The 22576-nt window shown below is 42.5% G+C and overlaps 1 protein-coding gene across 4 annotated transcripts in view; it reads right to left on the bottom strand.

Moving 5' to 3' along the window:
• LOC114909040 (chromodomain Y-like protein) overlaps window positions 1–20637 on the bottom strand; it is a 28743-nt gene extending 8106 nt beyond the window's left edge. For 2 of the 4 annotated variants that reach the window (XM_029249588.1, XM_029249590.1), the window contains exons 1-2: window positions 1287–1861; window positions 90–867 (exon numbers count right to left, since the gene is read on the bottom strand). In XM_029249588.1, the coding sequence (XP_029105421.1) occupies window positions 90–867; window positions 1287–1409 (901 nt within the window). In that variant the 5' untranslated portion in view covers window positions 1410–1861. Of the gene's footprint in view, window positions 1–89; window positions 868–1286; window positions 1862–20115 lie in introns of those variants that run through there. The other 2 variants (XM_029249589.1, XM_029249591.1) reach the window with 2 other exon arrangements.
• Window positions 20638–22576: the final 1939 nt, after the last annotated feature.

Here is a 22576-nt window from a genome sequence, read left to right as displayed (position 1 = left end):
TCTGGCAAAGTTACTTTATCACAGCTGACACACAAAAGGGATGTGACAGGGCTCCATCTAACCTGCCCCAGTAAGGATACTGCTCTTACCTTTCCCGTTGAGGGAGCGCACCGCAGCAGGTGTGATGGGCACCTGTGGAGGGGGGAATATAGACTGAGTCCGTGGCCGTGTCCCCATCCGAGCCCTTTCATCTCCAGGCCCCAGAAGAGTCCCTGGGGGCTTCTCTAGCAAAGCCACCTCTGGAGGCACAGAGTCAGGCTCCTGCCCTGTCTGCTCAAGGCTGTGGGCTGCCTCGCTGGGCGACTCCTCTGAGTCAGTCCGGCTCTTCATGGGGCTCTTGGGCACCAAGATCTTAATGCCGGACTTGGCCAAATCTACACTCCGACGCCCAGTGCCAGCAGTGTGGGCTGCTGCCACACCAGTGGCAACACTGCTGACGCGTCGGTATTTCTGGCTAGAGAGAAGCTGCTCTGTGTCCATTTTGGCATCGGCATCCCGCACAGCAAGAGGGGACGGCTGCTGTTGCCGAAGTTTTTGGACAGGCAGGATCACATTGGTGGCAGTAGTGGGATTTCCAGTGAGCGACAGCTGTAATGGCGGTTGTTGCTGTGTCTGATGAGGCCTGCAGATCTGCTTGCGGGCGTTGTTGCCGGGTCCGTGGCCAGGGGAGTTGCGTGTAGACCGAAGAAGGCCACCATCCTTCTGCTGCTCACTGTGAAGACGGTTAAACTCATGGATGAACTCCATGCAGTTGGAGAGGTGCATCTCTGGTTCCCATGTGTCTCCTTCGTAGCCGTAGCCCCTCCAGCGCACCAGATACTCCATTTTCCCTTTCTTATTTTTCCGTTTGTCCACAATTCTTTCCACCTGAAGAAAATTAAGAAAAATAATGAAGAGACCAGAAGAGAAATTTGGGTCCTTTACCTCTATTCAGCAGATGCAAACAATCAGTTTGTTTTAATTGAGTTTCTTTAGGTACAATCAGTAATAAATTGGTTAAGCACACCTTTGAAATTTTATGGATAATCAACATAGCATTTCTATCTTCTTACTTACCTGTACAACAATTTCCAGGATACATAGCATCACAAATTATTTGACATGGTTATTTTTATCTTTATTTCACATTTGTATCTACTCTGTGCATGGAAAAAGAAAAATTAATAGAAAAATGAGAACTCTAATTCTTTCATTAGCCTCTGTAATGACTATGAAGGCAATGTCATATAACAGACCTAAAGATAAACTTCTGAAGACAACCCAAACATTAAATGCAGGAAACTCACAGGCTGCTGGGCAAAACTAATGGTGACAGGTAGCCATTTTCTGTCCAAGGGCAAGCAGTATCCAATGGCGTTCCCTGGCGTACCCTGTGGGAACTGGCAAACCCATGGGCCCATCAGCCTCATTTACACACATACAACAAATAATGGGCCGAGCAGCTCTGCGACACTGGTGCTCTGCGTTTCCATTACATGTTTAAGCGAGTTGCCCGCAGAGCAATGTTCTCCTGAGGGAGACAGGAGTGCTAATGAAAGGACTAGCAGGAAGGGGCTTGGTATGGTACGGTACCATGTTAAACTTGGGATTTAGGAGTTGCTGCCATAAAAACATCCCAAACTTACATATTAAGGAAGCTACTGTTTAAATAAAATATTTTTTCTTTAGTAACCAAAAAATTAGTAGCCCAAGGAAACTAACATTCAGAATTAGGTTAAAGAAAGCAATGGCCTTTGGAGCAGCACGAAGCAGAGTAGGCAGAGTGCTGCCTTCAGATCAGAAGGTTCCCTGTTCAGGTTTCACTTATGGTTCAAGTGCCTTAGAGCAAGGTACTTACCCTGATTTGCTGCAGTAAAAAGTACCCACCTTAAAAATGGTTAAATCATTATAAGTATCTTAACAGTGGAAACTGCTTTGGAGAAAAGTGTCCTAAACAAATGTCTTTGCACTCTCAATGTGAAAAAAGAACATATACGGTATATTTTAGTGTTTCATATGATCAGTAAACAATGGGTACTGGAAAAAGTAAAAAGGATGAGACCTTTTTTCTCTTTAAACAATTTTTTAAAAACATGGTGGCCATCTCTGGATGTGGTTAAAGGTCATGAGAACTCAAAGGATGATTCAGAGAGCAGAGGGACAAAAATGAGGGACAGTAACAGGTAAGACATAAGTAAAATCACTTGCAAAGAAGCAACAGTATGAGTACTATATATATATATATATGTATGTGTGTTTAAATGGAAGCACACTACCGCCTACTTCAAGTGTTTCACTCAGGTCACCACAAGGCTTTATTCTGTTGGCAAAATGTCATACCTACTCTCAGAAATGTTATTGTACTGCACTCAGCTCTCCAGTTTGTTTGTGTGCATCAGGAATTTCAATAGTGAATTTGTTCTGCTCCTGCCACTGCCAGACATTAAATGATGGCTGCATTCACAAAAAGAAAGTCCATTTCTTTCTGTTGGGTTCCTTCAACGTGAGCAAAATCCTTTGTTCACAACACATTATAGCCACAAATCAGTCATCAATGTAAATCTGACACGTGAAAATAGTAAATGAAGTCCTATCAGCTATAACAAGAGTGACGCCAACAATCCTCAGTGAGGGCAGTGTTGCCGGAAAAAGAGAGCGTTGGGTTCATGATTTCGGAGATGGCAAAGTCATGGACACAAGTGCAGTGCCAGTGAGGCACTTCAGTGTTCTTGGGAGAAGTGCTTGCTACTAACAATATTCAGTTCAAGTACAAACAAATAACATAAAACACAGTAGAACACCATGTACAGGGGCTGTACAACTACAGTCATTCGCCGCTTAACGTTTCGCATAAAGACTGAGCGCATATACGTACGACAGTGGTTCCATAAGATTATAATGGGGCTGAAAAATTCTTATCGACTAGCGATGTTGTAGCGCAACATGTTACTCATGTGTTTGTGGTGGTGCTGCTGTAAACAAACCTACTATGCTGCCAGTCGTATAAAAGTATAGCACATACAATTATGTACAGTACATAATACTTGAGAAGACACTTATGTTACTGGTTTATGTATTTACTATACTGTACTTATCGTTATTTTACAGTGTACTCTTTCTAGTTATAAAAAAGTTTACTGTAAAATAGTATGCTGTGTCACGCTGGCAGCATCATCATAAATCTCATGTTTACCACGTCTCTTAATTGCATCAAGGCTATATACCATCTAAGTGTGTATAAGTACACTCTACGATCGAGACTATACCATCTACGTTTGTATAAATACACTCTACGATCTTTGCACAACGACGAAATCGCCTAACGACGCATTTCTCAGAACGCATCCCTGTCATTAACGCATGTCTGTACTTGCCCTCAACATCAAGGCCTTATCCTTCTCACCTCCCTTCTGTCCTCTCTCTTTATACTGAAGACCACCTTATTTGAAACAAGCTTTAGCCCTCTTAGTCCATAACACATTTGAAGGGGGAAAAAAAAAAAAATAAAATAAAAAAAGATTTTATATCACGGCTATACGAAAACAACGCGTGTAGACATTCACTTCACACATAATATATCCAAAAACAGAAACATAAATGGACATTTCACACCAACAACTGCCTATTAATAATTTTCCAAGAAATCTGAACCCCCTGCCATAACAGTACATTTCCCAGAAAGGGTGGGCACTTCCCATGATGCACTACAAAGCCAGTTCAAACTCATTGCTTCTGTTTAGTAGTGAGTAAATAATAATCAAAATAGGCGATTTGACAAAACAGGAAAAACAAACAAAGGTTAAGTGTTGCGGTATTGTACATGGTTATTGAAAGAGTAACTGAACTTTTAACCTGAAGCACTGAATATTGGAACAATGCAATCTGTTACCGGTAGCAACATGGCCTAACACTCTGTGTGTGTGTGTGTGTGTGTGTGTGTGTGTGTGTGTGTGTGTGTGTGTGTGTGTGTCCGTATCCACCCACCAACACAATGCTGGGATCTTGTTATCAATATGGTGAGCATGGCTGTGTGTTTCTAGGAGTGTCTCCAAGTGGTCATACTGGGACACTTCAGTCTGTCACAATAAGCTAAAAGTTTCTCAACATAAGTCAACATAAACTACGTTTTTACCATGTCAGGAAAATGCGACGTCACCTCAACAACGAACTAAGAAGGCAGGTGTGATCCAAACAGAGCCATACCAAGTCGGGTGGGAGAGGAAGAAAAATTTAGGAAATTATTGACAAATCTCATAAATCGCAGACTTCCATTAAAAATATGGAGGCAGCAGCCAAAGGCGGCCGTATTCTCCAGAGGAAGCCCCGCAGTCGCCAAAAATAAGAGGAGTAGATGCATGAAGAAAAGAGCAATAGAGCTACACAACATGATCAGCATGTGAAACAGGGGTCTTGTGACTAGAACGATTCACACTAAAACTATCTGCCACACCCAGCTGGTCAGGCATTCCTTTGTTTTGCTGCAGCCAATACACTTTAACTGCACAAAAATGGGTAGAAGTGAGATGCTGGGAGTACATTTCTGCTGAAAAATGCAATGAAAAGTATTTATTGGAAGTTACGGAAGCGTAAGCGATGCTCGAAAATGACGCCGCAAACTCATTTTCCAAATCTTTTGTTTATCCAGATTTACATTTATTCATTTAGCTGACACTTTACTCCAAAGCAACTTACAGTTATTTACCCATTAATACAGCTGGGTAATTTTTTTACCCAAGCAATTTAGGGTAGGTATCTTGCTCAAGGGGACTACAGCTGAAGGTGGGGATTGAACCCGTGACCCCTGGATCCAAAGACAGCAGCTCTAACCACTACGCTACCAGCTATCTCACAGATGAAAGAAAATATGAATTTAATAGATGTCACATCATGCAAATGCTGAAGAATATGTATGTTGAGCAAAATCATTTTTCCAGTGGAGCATCAGCATAGCCACTCCCCCCATGCACTCCATTCGATTTAGCCACATGTGCACACGCTGCTCCTACTTCCCGTTTGTGAGAATCCCTCATCGTGACTCTCTGGATTTTCGTCAGATAAGCAGACCATCTGGCCATCAGCGTTGTTAGAGGGTCTTTGCTGAACACAGATGCACAGCTTCGCATAGCCGATCTAAGGCATACAAGGGAACAGGAGCTGCAGGTCACAGGAGTCTTGGAAAGTGGTAAATATTTGCGGTATAAGGCTTAAGCGACAGGATGTGCCAAATACCTCGATAATGACCTATATAGCATACGTGCCCACAATCTCAGTAACCATTTCCTCTCAACAAGCAGAAGCACTTAATCAAATCCTCCAGGCGGTCGGCCCAAAACCAAACAAGGTTGCTCCGGTTACTCGTCTTATCCACACTGAGCTTCTGATAGGAAGTCACAAATCCAACAGGATTACTCCACTTGGGACTTTTCGGCAGCGCCGATTCGATTCCATAAGCGCTGCATGGATGCAAACCTCCAACCTCAAAAGGCAACGGTGAAACTTCTATGTGTGTATGGCTGGGGAGCTGGACGTTGGGCAGGTGGGTAACCATGGGAACAAAGCAGATCCAGCACACAACATCATCATCATTAAACTTAAGATATGTGTTTGTTATGGTGTGGTCACAATTGCGCGTCTCCATGTCGGCAGGGGGCAGCGAAGCCTTTGCTCGATTTTGGAGGGTTGGGGTGCTTGTAACAGAGCCAAGTTCTAAGCTTTCACAGCTTTTCCGCTGCAGTGCCTTCTCCTTTTTTGCAGAATCACAGGTCTTCCTCCACACCACCGTCTTTTCATGCACCCCCCCCCAACCTCACACACATGACCCGTTGCCTCAAACAGCAGCACTATTAATGAACAGGCTCTCTACTCTTGAAGGACTTCACAAACCTTATGTCGCAAAGGCTGCCAAATTCATTTTCTGCAATTGATTCAGACCAAAACTTCTGGGTTCATTTTATAGCCAAATTAAGCACCATAATACAGAATGTGCTTAAACCAGTCAGAATTATGAGCTCTAAGCACATGATTGTTATGGGTTCATTTATTTAATCCTCCCAAAGTCTGAGCAGGTTAAATACTTGGTTCGGAACAAGAAGAACTTGGGGGGACAAACTAAGAGCATGATGGTGGCTAAGGACATGGGCTTGCATCCTGAAGACTGCGAGCTTCGGTGCCAACAGACAGTCCTGCCTATGCTTCATCGAACAGAACTAATCCCAGATTGCACCAGTTCTGCTGTATAAAAGAAAAGACGAAGCTGTTCTGTATTTAAATCCCACATAATTAAAAAAACAAACTGAAAATGATCTTTGGAGCCTTGAGTGTGGACACAGACTGAGAAGGTCTCTGTGGAGCTTTGGGAGGGTCACAATTCACTCGTTTCGTTGGATGAACATGTGAAAACATGTTACTGCGTCACTGGCAGTCAATAACTCCTTTACGACAGTCTTTACCGTCGTCAGCATCGAGTCTCAACACGAGGGCGAGAGCTCAGCCGAAGGGGCGACTTCATCCTGAACAATCTGAGATCTTCTTTTGAGATTCAGCCCTTGACTGGTTGGTCCTTGGAATGACAGCATACAGTATACAGGCTTCCTAAGCTCAACAGTTACCTATCAAAGTCAGCCTGGGAACAGGGACAGCTGCAATCCCTGGTGATGGAGGTCGCTGAGGAGATTGCCAGGAACAGCATGGACCCCATATCACCTGCCCCATCCCCCTCAGGGGTAAGGACATGAGAACATGTGTCCTCCCTGCACTCAGGCCTCCGGTGACTAGTTCTTCAAAATCAACAGGCCTACTTTATCATGAGGGAACATATGTATAATAAACATTTACATTTATTAATTTAGCTGATGCTTTTCTCCAAAGCAACTTACAATTATTTACCCATTTATACATCTGGGTAATTCAACTGGAGAAATTTAGGGTAAGTACCTTGCTCAAGGGGACTGCAGCTGCAGGTGAGGCTCGAACCTGGGACCTATGGGTCCAAAGGCAACAGCTTTAACCACTACACTTCCAGATGCCCTGTTAACCTACGAAAAAGCAGTCAGAATGAAAGGAAAGGAGCAGCAAGATTAATAAAAAGCAGGTTTATTCATGAAAACAATTTTTAGAGAATTGCGCACAAATTCTGGGTAAATCTATACCATCTCACCCTAGCTATACTTCGTATTAAAGGTTCCTATGATGAATAGGATTAGGGTTATCAGCATTCAAAATTGCACGTATGATTATATTAAACTTTCGCTCCGATGACTTTTGCATATGGGTTGTTAAGCTATTTTAGGATTGACTAAACACTGGCTTCCATGTCAAGTACAAATTCAACCATTTCATCGCACTTTGACACAGCCTGCAGCTTGGGGGGTGAACGGTTTCCATTATTTAACTCGTGTCTGAGGAAGTAGACTTGGAAATTTAAAAGCTCAAACCTTTTAAAAGAAAACAAGACAGACATTACTTTTCTCGTTACGACACTGAGGAGCCGTGTCTCAGATTATGACCGTCTTTGTGACGTGCGCCACAGAGCTGTGGAGGACAGACACATGAAGCTGGCCTGGTGGAGCAGGGGCCATGATCTTCCTCTTACACTGCAGACCACAAGGCTGCAGGCGTGGCACTCGATCCGAAAAGGCTGCGCGTTCTCACCTCTCAGGGCTCAAATCCCCAGACTTCCCTCACAAGGCGGTGAGGAAGAGCCAAGTTAACAGCGCCGATTTTCCCTGGAAACACGGAAAACCTTGCCCACAGCTTGTTCCTCACACTCTCTTAGAAGCTAAGTGTAAAATTCACTCTGAGGACTGTCGGCTGAAACCTTTATGCATTAATTTCTCCTGCCTAGTGGCCATGAAAGCGCTCTCTACAGCAACCTGAACACACAGTTGATACACACACATTTCACTTTAGGTATCAACATCCTCAAAACTTTTATAAAGGTTTATTTTATTTATAAAAATGATTATCATATTATTACTATTATTGTTTACTTGGCACATTTCCGCAAAGTGATTAAAATTATGTGCCCATATATACAACTTGGCAATTTATACTTATCAATTCAAGATAAGCACCTTCAACAACCGTAACAGTGCAGGGGGTGGGATTCAAACCATGATCTTATGAATGCAAGATGAAGACTAACAACTACTTACTGCTCCTATGAGACACACTTTAGAACATCCTACACCACAGGCTTCTTGAGGTCTTCCATTAGCAGAAGACGAAGAAAAGGAAAATGCGATTTAATTATACAATTTAGATGTATATTGCTATGAGGATAGGAGAGCATTTTACGTAACATGAACTTTCAAGAGTGTGATATGGGAATAATTCCCATTCCAAAACTGACACTTGCACCAACCATGCTCGCATTTAGTTTTTAATTATGATCTACTTCAAGACAGTTAAACATGGTTTGCCAAAGAGATAAGAGAGTAAAGAAGCTTCCAACCAGTCAAAAGGCTCTTAAAGGTCGCAACAGAAAGACTAATGCTAGAAAAGAAGGTGTATGTTGATCTTATAAAGTACACTGGAAAAAAAACTCACACACCGCTTGTCTGAGTGGTGTCACGGTGAACCAGAGCCTAACTCGGCAACACAGGGCACAAGGATGGGGGGGGAGGCCTCACCCAAGATGGGATGCCAGTCCATCGCAAGGCACCCCAAGCAGGGCTTGAACCCCAGACCCAGCAGAGAGCAGGACCTGGCCAAACTCACTGTGCCACCACATACCCCCGCTTTGAAAAAAACCAAAAATCAAAATATAACTGTGTATAATGTATCAGATGTATCAGTACAGGGCATCCCTCAATTTACAAAATAAATCAGTTTCTGACAAGAGTGCTGATATCAAAATTTCCCATTACTTTAAATGGAGAAAAATAATGCATTCCCAGCCCACTGAAAAACCCCAAAGAAATTTTCCAAAATATCGAAACACTGTAAGATACATATATATCAACCCATAATTTAAGCATAATATAAAACACATTTACACACTAACTGCTCCAAGATGATTCCCACTTTTCTTTTTACTTAGAATGATCTCCACAGGATGAGCAATAAACCAATCAGGGATCCGGTGAGCACGTCACATTTACCGTGAACAACTTTGTTAAACTGCACACTGTTGCCAAAATGTGCATAAATAGCCCAAAAGTTTCAGCTACACTTTCCCTACTAATTTCTCTGCTTTTCTGCAATCATTCAATTAAATAACAAATCCACTATGGCCGAAAGACACTCCTACGGAATGTCATACACTGCCCACTCTTGGTGCAATACTCTGACATTCCTAGCAGATGGGTAGATCTGGATGTAAACATGCCAATTATAGCACATTACTGCACAACTTTTCTTTGACAATTTTAATAAATGTTCTACAGATTTTTTTTTTTTTGTTCATGTGGGCAGCACGGTGGCACAGTGAGTAGCGCTGCTGTCTCACGGCAGCTGGGTGGTGCGAGAGGATGTGGGTTCGATCCCTGCTCAGTCTGTGTGGAGTTTGCATCTTCTCCCCGTGTCTGCGTGGGTTTCCTCCCACAGCCCAGACATGCTGTTCAAGTTCACCCCTAGTGTGAGAGTGTGTGTTCCACTGATATATGGATCAGGTACCCATTGTAAGTAGTGTATCTAGCAGTATAAGTCACCTTGGGTAAACAAGGTGTGTGGGCAGATAACACTAGAGTTCATTGGAAGTCACTTTTGAGAAAAGCATCTGCTAAATAAATATATGTTTTGTAAATCAAACACTGGGTATCAAAAGTCAAGAGCTGTTACACCAAAATTTCAGATAGATAGTTTGCAAATCAAGGGATACCTGCATATTCTATATTCATAACATTATAGAAGTTACTGCACATATAAATCAGACTTCAAAATAATGTAGCATTAAAGGCATTCAACATATTAAAGGCCATCACCATCAGGATGTGTTCTTACCTTTCTTCATGCTGACTGTGCCAAACATCAGTCCAATTTTCTTACAGTGAGGGACAGACTGCAGTTTCTTTTCTCCGAGGACAGTCGAAGGTACTTGATGTGCCTGAGGTTATTTATTTTTTGCATAAGTCAGTGGTGTTGGAGCAGGTTGCAGGGTAAATGGAAATTGCTCAAAATCACAGGCTGCATTTTTGCGACTAGAAACACACCGAGCATTCAACTTGAGAACAACGCGTGCTAAGCAAAACAATGATTGACCTTAACGTTAACGGTTTAACCATGTACATTTTTACATTTATTTTAAGCTGAACATGGAGCCTTGTTTTATTACACAAGAGCAGAATGAAACCCTGCAGTGGTGTTTATACTGCACGCAGTTGCACACATAGCTGTGCTGCCTGGGTCAGCTCTGGGCACAAATGTGTCATTTTCAGGCTTGTTTACTCTCCACTTGCAGCTTTCCACCATCTGATGAGTGACGGTGGCGATCCCGCGCCTTTCTCAGCACTGTCCTCTGACTGTTTGGAGCACACATTCAGCAGACTCCACCAGAGCAAATATCACGCTGTATTATTACAGAGCACTGAACACAATAATTACTGGGCAGTGATGAAGTGAACCATCCATTGCACAATCCCTCTTAAAAGAAGCTACCTGAAGAAGTATATCATACACTCATATTACTGAAAGACTGTTTGACTTTTGAGTTCAATGTAAAATAGATTATTTTGAAAGAGATTTAAAAAAAAATGAGTGTTTAGCATAGGGGGGGGAAAAAAAAAAAAAAAAAAAAAGACACCGGAAGGTGTCAACAGGTCACAGACATACATTGCTGCAAACAGCTGCTAGTCTTCTCTGGAAAAGCAGGCCTACCACCCCTTGTTTACAGGCCTACACAAACACAAGGCCATGTTTGCAGATCAAGGCAGCGACCAGTATGTTTTGACTGAGAAACAAAGCCAGGCTCACCACACCCCGACGAGAACAGAGCAAATTCTTCAGCTCAGCCTTGACACCAGGATGCCATCAAGCTTACGGCACAACACTAATGAAAACCATTCTGCATGTCAGAATGCAGTCACTCCAAATGTATTCTTCATTGGGAATTACTGCTACACGTAGTTTATAAACATAAAACATGTAAAAACATAAAAAGAGGGTTCCATGTTACAGGTCATTTTCACAAAGGGCCACATTCATCAGAGAGATCCAGAGGAGAGTAGCTAAGGGACACATGTGATAATCCATCCACTTTCATTAACTGCTTGCCCAATGCAGGGTTGCAGTGATGTGGAGCCTATCATAGAGGCACAGTGTGTGAGATGGGTACCAGTCCACTCCAGAGTAATCCCATACAAACTGACACACTTGCCAACAGTAACGGCACTTTAGAGTCATCTATTGATCAGAAACACCTCTTTGGGGTGTGGAAGGAATCTAGAGTATCTGAAGGAAACTAACAGGAACATGGGGAGGGTATGCAACCTCTAGGCAGCATGAGTCAGACTCAAACCCAACTCTAACCCTAACCCAGAAGGAGTGAGTGCCGATGGTAAAAGAAACATTTTTTAAAAAAAAAAAACCTACATGAATCAAAAATAGTGGAATATTAAAAGATACCATTGAGAAGTGTAATATATAGACCACTCAGTTATTTCAACGATTTAATGATGCAGTTTTCACACTGGCCAAAATTTCACAGCTTCACTCAATTCAGCTGAGAATTTTCCCCAATGGAAACTAAATGTGGTGGAACACAGTGTTTCCTCAGTCACCCGTGTAAGAAAAGCAAGGTCTATCCAAGAGCGGGCTCTTCAGGATAAAACACAACCTTTGGCTCCCTCCGCGATCTGACATACTGCCAGGCGTGCAGCCGTATGAAAATAAAGCACGGCTGTGCTAAAAGGGGCCAACATGTGACAAGAGGTTCAGGTGGCTGCACTGTCTTCTAGACAAGGCAAATGCCAACCTGCGGTAATCTGCCACAACGGCACGGTTCTCATCACACTAAACAAGCGGGGGGGCGACGTGGCACATCTGCTCCATTTTTACTGTCCTCTCACCACTACTCCGTCACACCAAAGTCAGCAAGACAGACAGTTAATTGAAAGTGGTCCCGAAAGGTAATGAGTTATGACAGTTACTAACTGCAAATAACCCTCAAGGCAAATCCAAGCACAGCCCAGTGGTCCAATAGCTACAGTTCACAGTCAAGGATGGATTGAACCCCTATGTAGCTGAAGCTACATTACCATTAGAAAAGCTACATGAAAGGACTTAAAGTTTCAATCTAATTCTTATTTACTTAAAGTGTTCTTTTTTTCTGCAGTTGTTCTGAGGGCTGCTACACAAAATTTTGTTGTACTAATAGGTTATAAGCACACAATTATTGTTCAAAACTACACTGAGTGCATAGTTGTAAAATCTGCAGATTAACACAGTGACATGACATGCAAAAATAATTTAATAAACAAAGCTTTGGAATATGCACATTCAAAATTCATGTGGGATATTAACAGGTCTCATTTCTCATGTTCATCTATATCCATGTAAAAAAAAAAAAAAAATGAATATGCACTGAAATACAAACCACTGCTCAATAAAATCCTCTCTGTCATTATGCCCCCATTTCACTGATTGTGGGGTTGCATCATTTAATATGATGAAAAAGGTTATTTATATTGAAAATTCAGCTCCCACAATGAGATAATGAAGCATGCCAGAGACGGAATAAAAATCAAAACTAATGGAGCTGAATATTTATGTCATAAAATCAAATAAAAATGTTTTATGTCTAGATTACACAGCCTAGCACAGGACTGAAAAAGGGGGCAAGAAAGCAGGAAAAAAGTAAAAAATGAAAAACAAGCCACTGGTAATTAACTGACTAACCAACCAACCAACCTGGCTGGTACATCCTTGGCCCTAAGTGTCTTCACAGGGAGACGGAGAAAATGCACGGATTACACCGTGTAATACAAAACAGACACACACAGCTGAAACACATCATTAAGGCAGCTTATTTTCCTTTGACTTTCGCATGACAGCAATTATTGTCATGCAGCTTTTGAACTCTTGACGCTGTCATGAAGCCCTCACACATTCATAATCGGGTATCAACTCCGAGTACAGGAAAACGAGCTTGAGCCGGTTCATCGTTTTGTCACAACGAAACACTCCACACGACGACAAACCAAACTGAATAGAAAGACTCGAAAGTGCGCCGCCCAAAGCTGCGCAGTGGATCATCATGTAAACGGAGAGAAATACCACAAAAACCATGTTTCTCTGTGCCCGAGTAGGTGACATAGAAGCTGAAATGCTGCGCTAATTTCACTTTTTGACTTGGATGTCTCTTTATCTCTAAACCTAAAACCTCATTTGAGACATGCAGAAAAATAAGCCTGAAAGATGCATAATTGGGTTTCACCTCCAAAAGGTCAGTTTTGAGCCAAGTGTCCTCCTGCTCGAACCCACGAGACACAGAGCAAACTGTGCGTTGGGAGCTAATGAGGAGCTGCACCCAGCTCCGTGACTGAAGACCACAGGAGGTCTTTAAGGTCAGCTGGGAGGGACGTTCACAGTCCGTGATGGGAAAAGAATGGAATGTCTCTCCAGTGGGTTGGGGGAGGGGAGCTGCTGCGGTTTTGCTGATGACAAGTAACCCCATGGAGACATGTGATAACTTTGTTGCCTCCACTCTCTTCCCTCAAATTTAGAAGTCACTGAGACAGGAAATAATTTAGACCCCTAGCTCAGAGAAACTGGCTGCAAACTGTGGTTTGCGGGTGAACACAGGTGTGTTTGGGGACTTCATTAATTAGCTCTTCAGATGAGCTCGAGCAGAATATTACACCTGCATTAATTGAAGAGGGACGAAATTACCAGGCAGGCAATGAATCATAATGAGAATGAAAGGATAAAACAGACAGCTTCATTATTAAGAATTCAATCTGAGAGATGATCACAGCTTCGTAACTGTCAGCAGGTGCCAGAGGACAAACTGCCCAAAAAAAAAAAAAAAAAAAAAAATAAATTAATATATAAAAAAAAAAAACCCTAAAAATGGTAGTTTCTGACTCAAAGCAAATTGTGTGTTCAGTATTAACCTAAATTCAGATTAATATAAAACTAATCTGAAATTTAGTTTTATTCTCTGCTCTTTTGTCTTCTGCGTATTTGGAATTCAAAGACCTCCAACACACAAATCAACCCGAAATGAAACCGTAAAAAAAAAAAAAAAAGAAGAAAAAAAAAAAAAGAGAAAGCCTTAAGAAATGTGTTTTTCACGTTTCTGCAGTTTTTGCAGAACTCTTATGCTTCAGAAACCAAAACTGAAAAGAAATACATGGCAGACTTGGTAACATCCATTAATTGACATCCCAACCCAACCACTTTCAGCACCACGGAGAGCAACAGGCTGAAAAACCTGTAACACGATTAGCTAAAAGTGGCAGCTTGTGGAATCCAAAGCCCCCGCGATTACGTAACGCTCTAAAATCCAGAGTATTATGAAAGCAGCCCAGAGGAACCCCTACTACAGGGGTATCAACCCCCACCCCTTACACGGACCTCCATTGTCTTCAATGTACATAACTTTTCCCAGATGGAATGGGGAGCACTTAAAAGACAAAGCTCTACAGTTTTAATGAGTTTCATAAATACATCTCAGAATCACTACGAGATGAAAAATCATTACATAACTTTGTTCATTTTCACCTTTAAGCTGTTAAACTTATCACTGTATTAGAACAAATCATTTTATAATAAAACCGATAATTAGCCCGAATGAACATACACAGAATTCATACTTGTGCAAAGTTTCTTCTTCTACCTGTCTTATGTAAATGGAAATAAAAATATAAATATTGTTAAAAATATGAACAGTGAAAGCTATATGCTCCATAATATCTATCCCCCGTTTGGGGCTTGATAATGCAAACATCTTTGAAACATTAATGCTGATTTCATAAGTATACATTTTTCATAAATATGAGTACATTGGCCATTCCCATTACATTTCCCTCATAGAATAGCAGGACACATTCAAAAATTCACGGCAATTATAACTGCAGCAGCCAAAACCACAGATTAAAAAAAAAAAAAAAAAAAAAACCCCACAAAATGTTACTAAAAATAATCACTAAAAACACAACTTGAGTACAATCATTTAAAATGAAATGCTTTTATGTAGAGTTGATGACACAGTGTTAGAGAACCAACTGTGAAAGACTCAAGTCCTGCTGAAGAGCACTCGGAACATCATGACTAAGCACAAACGATGACTGAATCCTCCACAGAAGGTCATTGTGATGTAACAAGTGGCTCATGTGTTATTTGGAGAAGAACAAAATGGTGTAGGAGCCCACTCCGGTTGGGAAAGAACATTGCAGGCCTTCCATTAGAACTCCGAAACCATCTTTCACATCCACACATCTTCCTCTCTTGCACCATGTAGAAAGCTCCCCACCCCCAGGCTTGCAGTCATACCAGAGGGTTGGATGGTCAACAAACAAACCCCGACTAAGATTCCTGGGAAAGAACTACTGCAAACACTGCCAAACGTCTGGTGTGGAGAAACATTTTGGTTCGACAGTGAATAGCAGGGAGGGTCAACAGCTACTGACACTTTTACTTCATAAAATCTTACTTTTAATGTATTGGCCACTATTTACTTGAAAATTCTTATTTGTTTGATTACTACCAGATGCTACAGTTACTGCTGATGAGTTTCCCAGCTATTGATTTCCCTGAAAGTATACCAACGTTTCAGACAACAGGAAGCCTCACAAATTATGTAACTCCCAATACTCATCAATAATGTTGACAACGTGATTCGCAGAAGTCGTCTGTCAGTCACCTATGAGTGCTTTGATGAGTGAATTTGACAAACGCAGAGTCTTATGTAACATGAAGAGTTTGCGTCTTAGGGGCTGACCATGACACATGCGAAGTATGTAATCATTTCCACTAAGAACTTCACTAGTGTGATGTGGGTAAATAACGTACACAAGAAATCAACGGAAAACTTAATTGCTGGTGTCGATGCCATGGTGACAGCAACATAAGACAAAGGGAAGGGTAAAACAAATATGTCCTATGTTCCTATAATCATATGCAGTGAGCTGTAATAAGTAAAATACTTATAAACTTATACTTATATTTTATACTCATAAAATATAAATGTTACACTGTAGCCAGGAAAAAGGAAACATTTATCTTATTAATTTCTGTAAAGAAAGTACAAACTGGCTTGTTATTCTGCCAAAACTGCTTGAGGGGTCTGGCATCGCACCGGGTCGCTGGCTTCTGTTTCACCTTAGCTTAGCTCTTAGCCAATCGCCAACAAGAGCTGGATCACAATGCCAAAAAGAAATCAAGGCAGTTTTACAAAAAGTGTTTTGCACCTGATTTTCTCGTGTATGGCTCAAAGGACCAAAATTCATGTGTTTCTGACTGTGGGTTATAAAGTTGTAACACACAAATAAGACACTACCTTGTACATTTTGCATTTGGCCTGTTCCATAATGTAGAGCAGGTGCCTCACTTCTCCTGGGCTGTGGGTTTGAATCTGGCTCAGTCTGTCTGGACCGTCCACGTTCGCCACATTATGTCAGTTCTCTCTCCATACGCTCTGGTTTCCTCCCGCAATCAAAAAAAATTTCATGTGAAATTTCACGTGAACCGGTGACTCCAAATCGCCCTTCAGAGTGTGTGCATGTGTGCGAGAGAGACATCTCTCTCTGATGGAACGCGGTCCTTGCCAGTGTACCCTGCCTTGCGCCCTGTACTTCTAGAATAGGACCATCGACATCGAGCATCGATTCTAGAATAGAACCATCTTGACCTTGCAAAGGACAAGTGGTTATTGACAGTGTAAAAGAAAAAAAAAAAACAAACTTATTCTGTTTCTTATTAAAAGGAGTAAAAAGTGTCTTTTCTGAGACTTGGACCAACAACCTGTTGGTTCCAGAACCACTTCACTCAGTATTAAGCTACCTGCTGACCTAAACAGTTTTTAATCTATTTTTACATGAATGTCCTGGAAGACTGAAGAGAATTCCTACGGTGCAGAAACAGAGGTGCAGCATTCAGAAATAAACGAGAGCTAAAAACATCTTCTGACCACAAAACATGGTATAGTAAACTACCACTTATGGCAAAAATGGAGTCGTGTTTGTTATTTTTTCTGGTTTATTTCGCTACCTGGACACCTCTATGGTTTGGTGAATGTTTTTTAAACACACTCAGTAGATCATTTAAGAGTTTCTACTGTTCCCACTGAGAACGATAAAAGATTTCAGCAGGGAGATCAACTTCTGCTGCCAATACATAACTTTGGTTAAAACAAAAAGAAACTCATTTCAAACTTTCACACAAACAAAACAAAAGGGTTCAGAAATACACAAGTGCTCTGCTGCTGGACAGACTTAACGCTGTGAAACACCTCCCAGTACCATAACAGTGTACAAAGTATGACTCATTGTCTTCTAAAAGAGCAATTCAAACAAAATAAGGACGCTCACTACATCAAGTGTTCTCCTCAACCAGGTCTATTCTCTTCAGAATCCCTAAACACACTTCTTGACTTGGTCTCGACAAAAATATTTATACAAAACTGGAAAAAAAAAAAAAAAAAAAGGTGTTTTTCCTCTACTCTGCTAGACACGGCATCTAAGTTTGTTCCAAGAAAGATCTAGAAACAGCTCTCACATCATTCTATATTAAGCTCAATCCCAGCCATGAAAATCTGCCAAGAAAATGCAGTGTTCAGCTAGAAAGACTCCACATAACAACATCTGATGAGTCCATGAAGAAGAACACTGTGGTTCCCAACCTTGGACTAACACGGCCCTGCTAGGTTTGTCACTTGAATTTATACCATCAACACACTATCTCATGCACTAAGAATGCAAAGATTCTCACTCAGGAGTTTCATGGATGGCCAGGAAAACAAAGAGATGGATTTTGGATCAAATCAGGAGAAAATTCGCACTGGAAGCATTGGAAGAGTGACAAATGAAGAGTTTGAGGTTACCGTACTTTGGACACATCATGCAGAGACAAAATTCCCTCAAAGGGCTGTAATTCTTGACAAAGTTGAAGTTCAACAAGAGCAGGTTGACCAGGCACCACATGGTTGACATGGTTGCTTTCAACCTTAAGGACTCAACTGGAGGATATAAGGTTTTGGAGGTATTTATGTGGTAGGTAAGAGCTGGCACTGACTCAGTGGTACAAGTTTCACGCACTCTCAAAACCCAATTCCTTGACAAGTACTTCAAAACTCGATCTTCATAACAGCCTGATGCTCTGACTTCAATGAACAGTGCACACACCTCACAACTGTATTACTCACTTGTAACTTGCACTCTGAGATCATCTTATGGGGAAACGATTTTTCAGATGTTGTAAGAGCATTAAGGAGCTGCTTCAAAAACTGTAATAAAAAGGCAATAGATGCAGTCTTGCAAATAAATACCTGCACACAACTTGCACTTATTCTAAGATCTGACACTAAATTACAGCAAGAAAATTAAGAAATTAAAAGGAGGAGCTGTGCACAATACAATAAAGATGCACTTTGACCTGCAAATATGTAACTTCCACTTTTTACTCAACTCCAGTGTGATTATGGTCTATATGCAAACACCAGGCATAATCACCCCTCATCAAGTAGTGCGAGCACCTTAACTAAGTAACTTTGAAGAAAAGCATCAGCAAAATGAAAAAGTGTGAATGTAAATAAAATGTTTTGAATATACAACCACAGACAACTAGTGATCGCCTCTCATCATCGATCAGTACGGTTGGTAACTTATATCTGTCTTATTGCTGCATGATTACTGCTTCAAACTGCACCGTTTACGTACAAATGCTAATGCGAGGGACACCTTAGACCAGAGGTTACCTTCACCCTTCTGCTACCTGAATACATTTACATTTGAATACAGTCAAATATGAGAATCAGCCCATCTTGCCCATCGGGAAGCTCTTGGGAGGCCTTAGTTTGGGTGGCTCTTCGCCTGCCTCGCGCCCTCGGCCCAGGCCATGTCAATCATTGCAACGTCACTATCAGAGCCACGCCTCTATCGCGATAAGTGATACGATATATGGCGAGTTTGATGGGACCGCAGCGCTGTCAAGGGTCGGGGATTCGTTATGTCCCAGGCTGAGGTGAAAACACACATCTGCTGTGGCAGACGATGTAATATCTGAGAATACGGTCAAAACCCGCACCTTTATCACGACAGATGATATATAATATTCAAGATGTGGGGGGAAAAAAAACACAGCAACTGTGTGTGTGTGCGACAGACGATGAAATATCCGCAAAAAAGATTAAAACCCACTCCTCTGTCACGACAGATATACTCTCAAAACAAAAATATATCGCGACAGGGGATATAATATAATTAGAAATATCCAAAATAAGATGAAAACACCTCTTCTGTGACACACGATGTTAATATCCAAGAATAGGTCAAACTCCACACCTCTGTCACGACAGACGATATAAAGAACAATAAAAAACAAGAAACCCTTATGATCGCGACAAGGCGATATCATATCCAAAATAAGGTCAAAAACACACTTCTATCATGAAAGACGATAAGAAATACGGTGAAACGGATCTCTGTTAGTTACGACGGGCGACACCAGAAAAAAAAGAATCGGGTGGAAAAACAACCCAACAACGGCGCCTATCGCAACAGGCGACACGGATCTGCGCGAGGACGAGTCGAGGTGAAAAACGAGCTGCATGGCATGGCGCGAGGCGACAGCACAGAGCCACAGGTCAGGTCAGAAGCCGGGCGGGATAGGTGACATGTAGCCGATGCTGCTCCTGACAGCGAGTCCCAGTGCACTGTGCAGTGGTGCGGCACACACTCGTCGACTCGACCCGCCAGCAGCGAACCGAAGAACAAGAAGCGGGGCCGAAGTACCGGCCACCGACTGTGTCCAGACCAGCCAGGCAGCCTCGGGCGGGAGCGGCTCGCGCCCGCGCTCCCACAGCTCGCCTCGTCGCCTCCGCAGGGCTCCACACTCACTCTGCTGCACCGAGCCACTTTATTACTTTGCAAACGACTTCCTTTCACACGGGACAAACGTTAGAATAGAAAAACTAGCGAACAAAGCGTGCGGCGCCGTTGCGGAGCAACGCGGCTATGAGCGGGCGGTGCGCCGCGGTACCTCGTAGAGCTCCTCCGAGGCCATCCTGCGGGCTCTTCCGCCGACCTCTGATGCGCCTCCACTCACTTTTTCGTCCAGTTGTTGCTGTATCTATGGCCTTTCCTTTCCCCCCCTCCAGTCAAGCCAGCTGGCTCCGCTCGCTTCCCCGCTCCTCCCCCGTCTCCTCCTCCTCCTCCCGTAGCCGTCAAGCCGTACCCGTAGCCGTACCGCCCCGGTGACGCGCTCCGTGGTGCTCGCGGTCCGTTTCGCCGCTCGGTTACTCTAAAACACAACTGTGGTCGTGCGCAGTCGCAGCTGCGCGCTGGACGCGGTGTCGCGCGACTCGGACTCCTCAGCCCAGGCAGTGCTAATCGAGCCCCGAGCCCCGATAGGACGAGGAGGAGAGGGCTACATGAAGGGGGTCGGTGGTCCACCCGTACTGCCGCTTCGGGGGACTTGGTTCGCCGTGTCGTGTCCCGCGTCACACACTTTTATTTTACAGATGTCGACGTTGACTGCAGCCTTTGAAAGCATCGTCCTGCCTGTTCGCGTCGCGTTTGGGAGTCACGTGATCAGCACGTGCTCGCAGTCGCGGGGATGCGAGCGGCAATTGCGGAGAGAACAACTTCATTCGAAATTGCGGTTGTGCCTTTAAGAAACTGTTTAAAAGCCAAACTTTGCGCGTGTATATTCTATCTCACTGATCTCTGCGTGACTTTGTTTATGTGTTACACGTTTTCCGGAACATCTCATGTGAAACGTGTTTACTTGGCGCTTCTTCCAGCGGTTTACAGTTTTAAGCTATTTAATGGTTTATAATAATTATACAGCTGGGTAATTTTACTGTTTAGGGTAAGTACCTTGCTTAAGGGTATGACATCTAGAGAAGGGGGGGGGATTCGAACCTGTGACCTATCGGTCCAAAGACAACAATTCTAGCCGCTGCTACCAGTTGACTTTCTTTAGTATTATTATTATTATTATTATTATTATTGGTGTTGTTAATTGCTGACACTTTTCTCTGCTATGTCTTAGAATGATACATTTACGTACAGTTATTTGCTCATTGTTCTGTATTTTTGCTATTTGAAAGCTCACCAGCAGTAAATCAAAACTGATTTTAAGTTGATAGATGTGGTTTAATTTTACTTTAAAATTGAAAAATTCAAATTTAATTTGATGGACGTGTTTTAATTAAAATTACCAAGGTGTATAAATGGGTAAACAGTTGTAGTTTGATTGTGCACAGAGAAAGCAGCATTATGTTTGGTCATTCAGTTTGGTTTCCAGACTCCACATTTATTTTGCTCTTACGGCAATGACTGAAAATGATTAATTATGAGGTATGGTGTTACCGCCCCTCAGAGTGAATTCATTAACAGCCCAGTTGTCTCCAGTGCACCTCAGAATGCAGTTCTAATGTGACATTAGCCTAGGAGAACACGTGTGTAGATGCACTGTTGTGTGTCGGTATAGTGCTGTGTGTTGCATGGTAGGAACAAGGTCAACCAGGGAAAACGTCAGTCTCCGTCAACAGAACAAAACATACGTAATGCTTTTTGGCAAGGTGGACACTGCGTGAGACCTGTGAGATCCTTTGACTCCTGCCGTGTAAAATTCACTAACTTTTACTGCAGGATTCCCTGGGAGTTGAGGATAAACAGTTTGGTATACTGTAGGTCATCTGTGGGAACAGGGTGATGAGTAGTATTCCAGGTAAACAGATACTGTTGCTGGTTTTGCTATTATCCCTAGTTATGTCCTACAAAACCATTAACAGACCTTCTCCACGATACCTACAAGATCTGATCACTTGCTACACCCCAACCAGACCGCTTTGCTCTTCCACCTCTACGTGCTTGGTGGTCCTACACACAAGAGGTCCAAAATCAAAAGCATAAAGGTTTTCAGTTCTGGGTCCGTTGTGATGGAATGACCTCCCCCTCTCACTCAGAACTGCTGAAGCCCTTTCAGCATTTAAGAAGGGTCTCAAAACTCAACTCTTTGGCATTTACATTTACATTTATTCATTTAGTAGACGCTTTTGTCCAATGCGACATACATCTCAGCAAAAGTACAATTTATGCATTACATTAAGAGAAGGAGACATAGCCGCAAACATGAAAGTCTCAAGCAAACCTAGTTTGTTCCCTACCACTTGCTGCACCGAGGTTCATCGTTCGAGTAGGTGCGTAAAACACAGGATAGACAAATCCCGATACCGTCCCACCATTTTTTTTTTTTTTTTAAATATTATAAGATACCCAAATGAGCAAGTACAATGCCAGAGTAGTGGCTGAATAAGGTTGTATGTGGGGGATGCTTATGGAGTTACGATGTGTGAACAGTTATACCGTAAATGAGCTGGAGAGATCTTTGGTGACGTGGATCTGGAAAAGGTGGGTTTTCAGACCCTTCTTGAAAATAGACAGAGTTTCTGCAGTTCTGAGTCACAGGGGAAGGTCATTCCACCACAACGGAG

This window comes from Scleropages formosus, unplaced genomic scaffold (genome assembly GCF_900964775.1).
Source record: "Scleropages formosus unplaced genomic scaffold, fSclFor1.1, whole genome shotgun sequence".
NCBI classification, from domain to species: Eukaryota; Metazoa; Chordata; class Actinopteri; order Osteoglossiformes; family Osteoglossidae; genus Scleropages; species Scleropages formosus.
The sequence above is the reverse complement of the archived record's forward strand: the minus strand, read 5'-3'. Positions and strand labels throughout refer to the sequence as shown.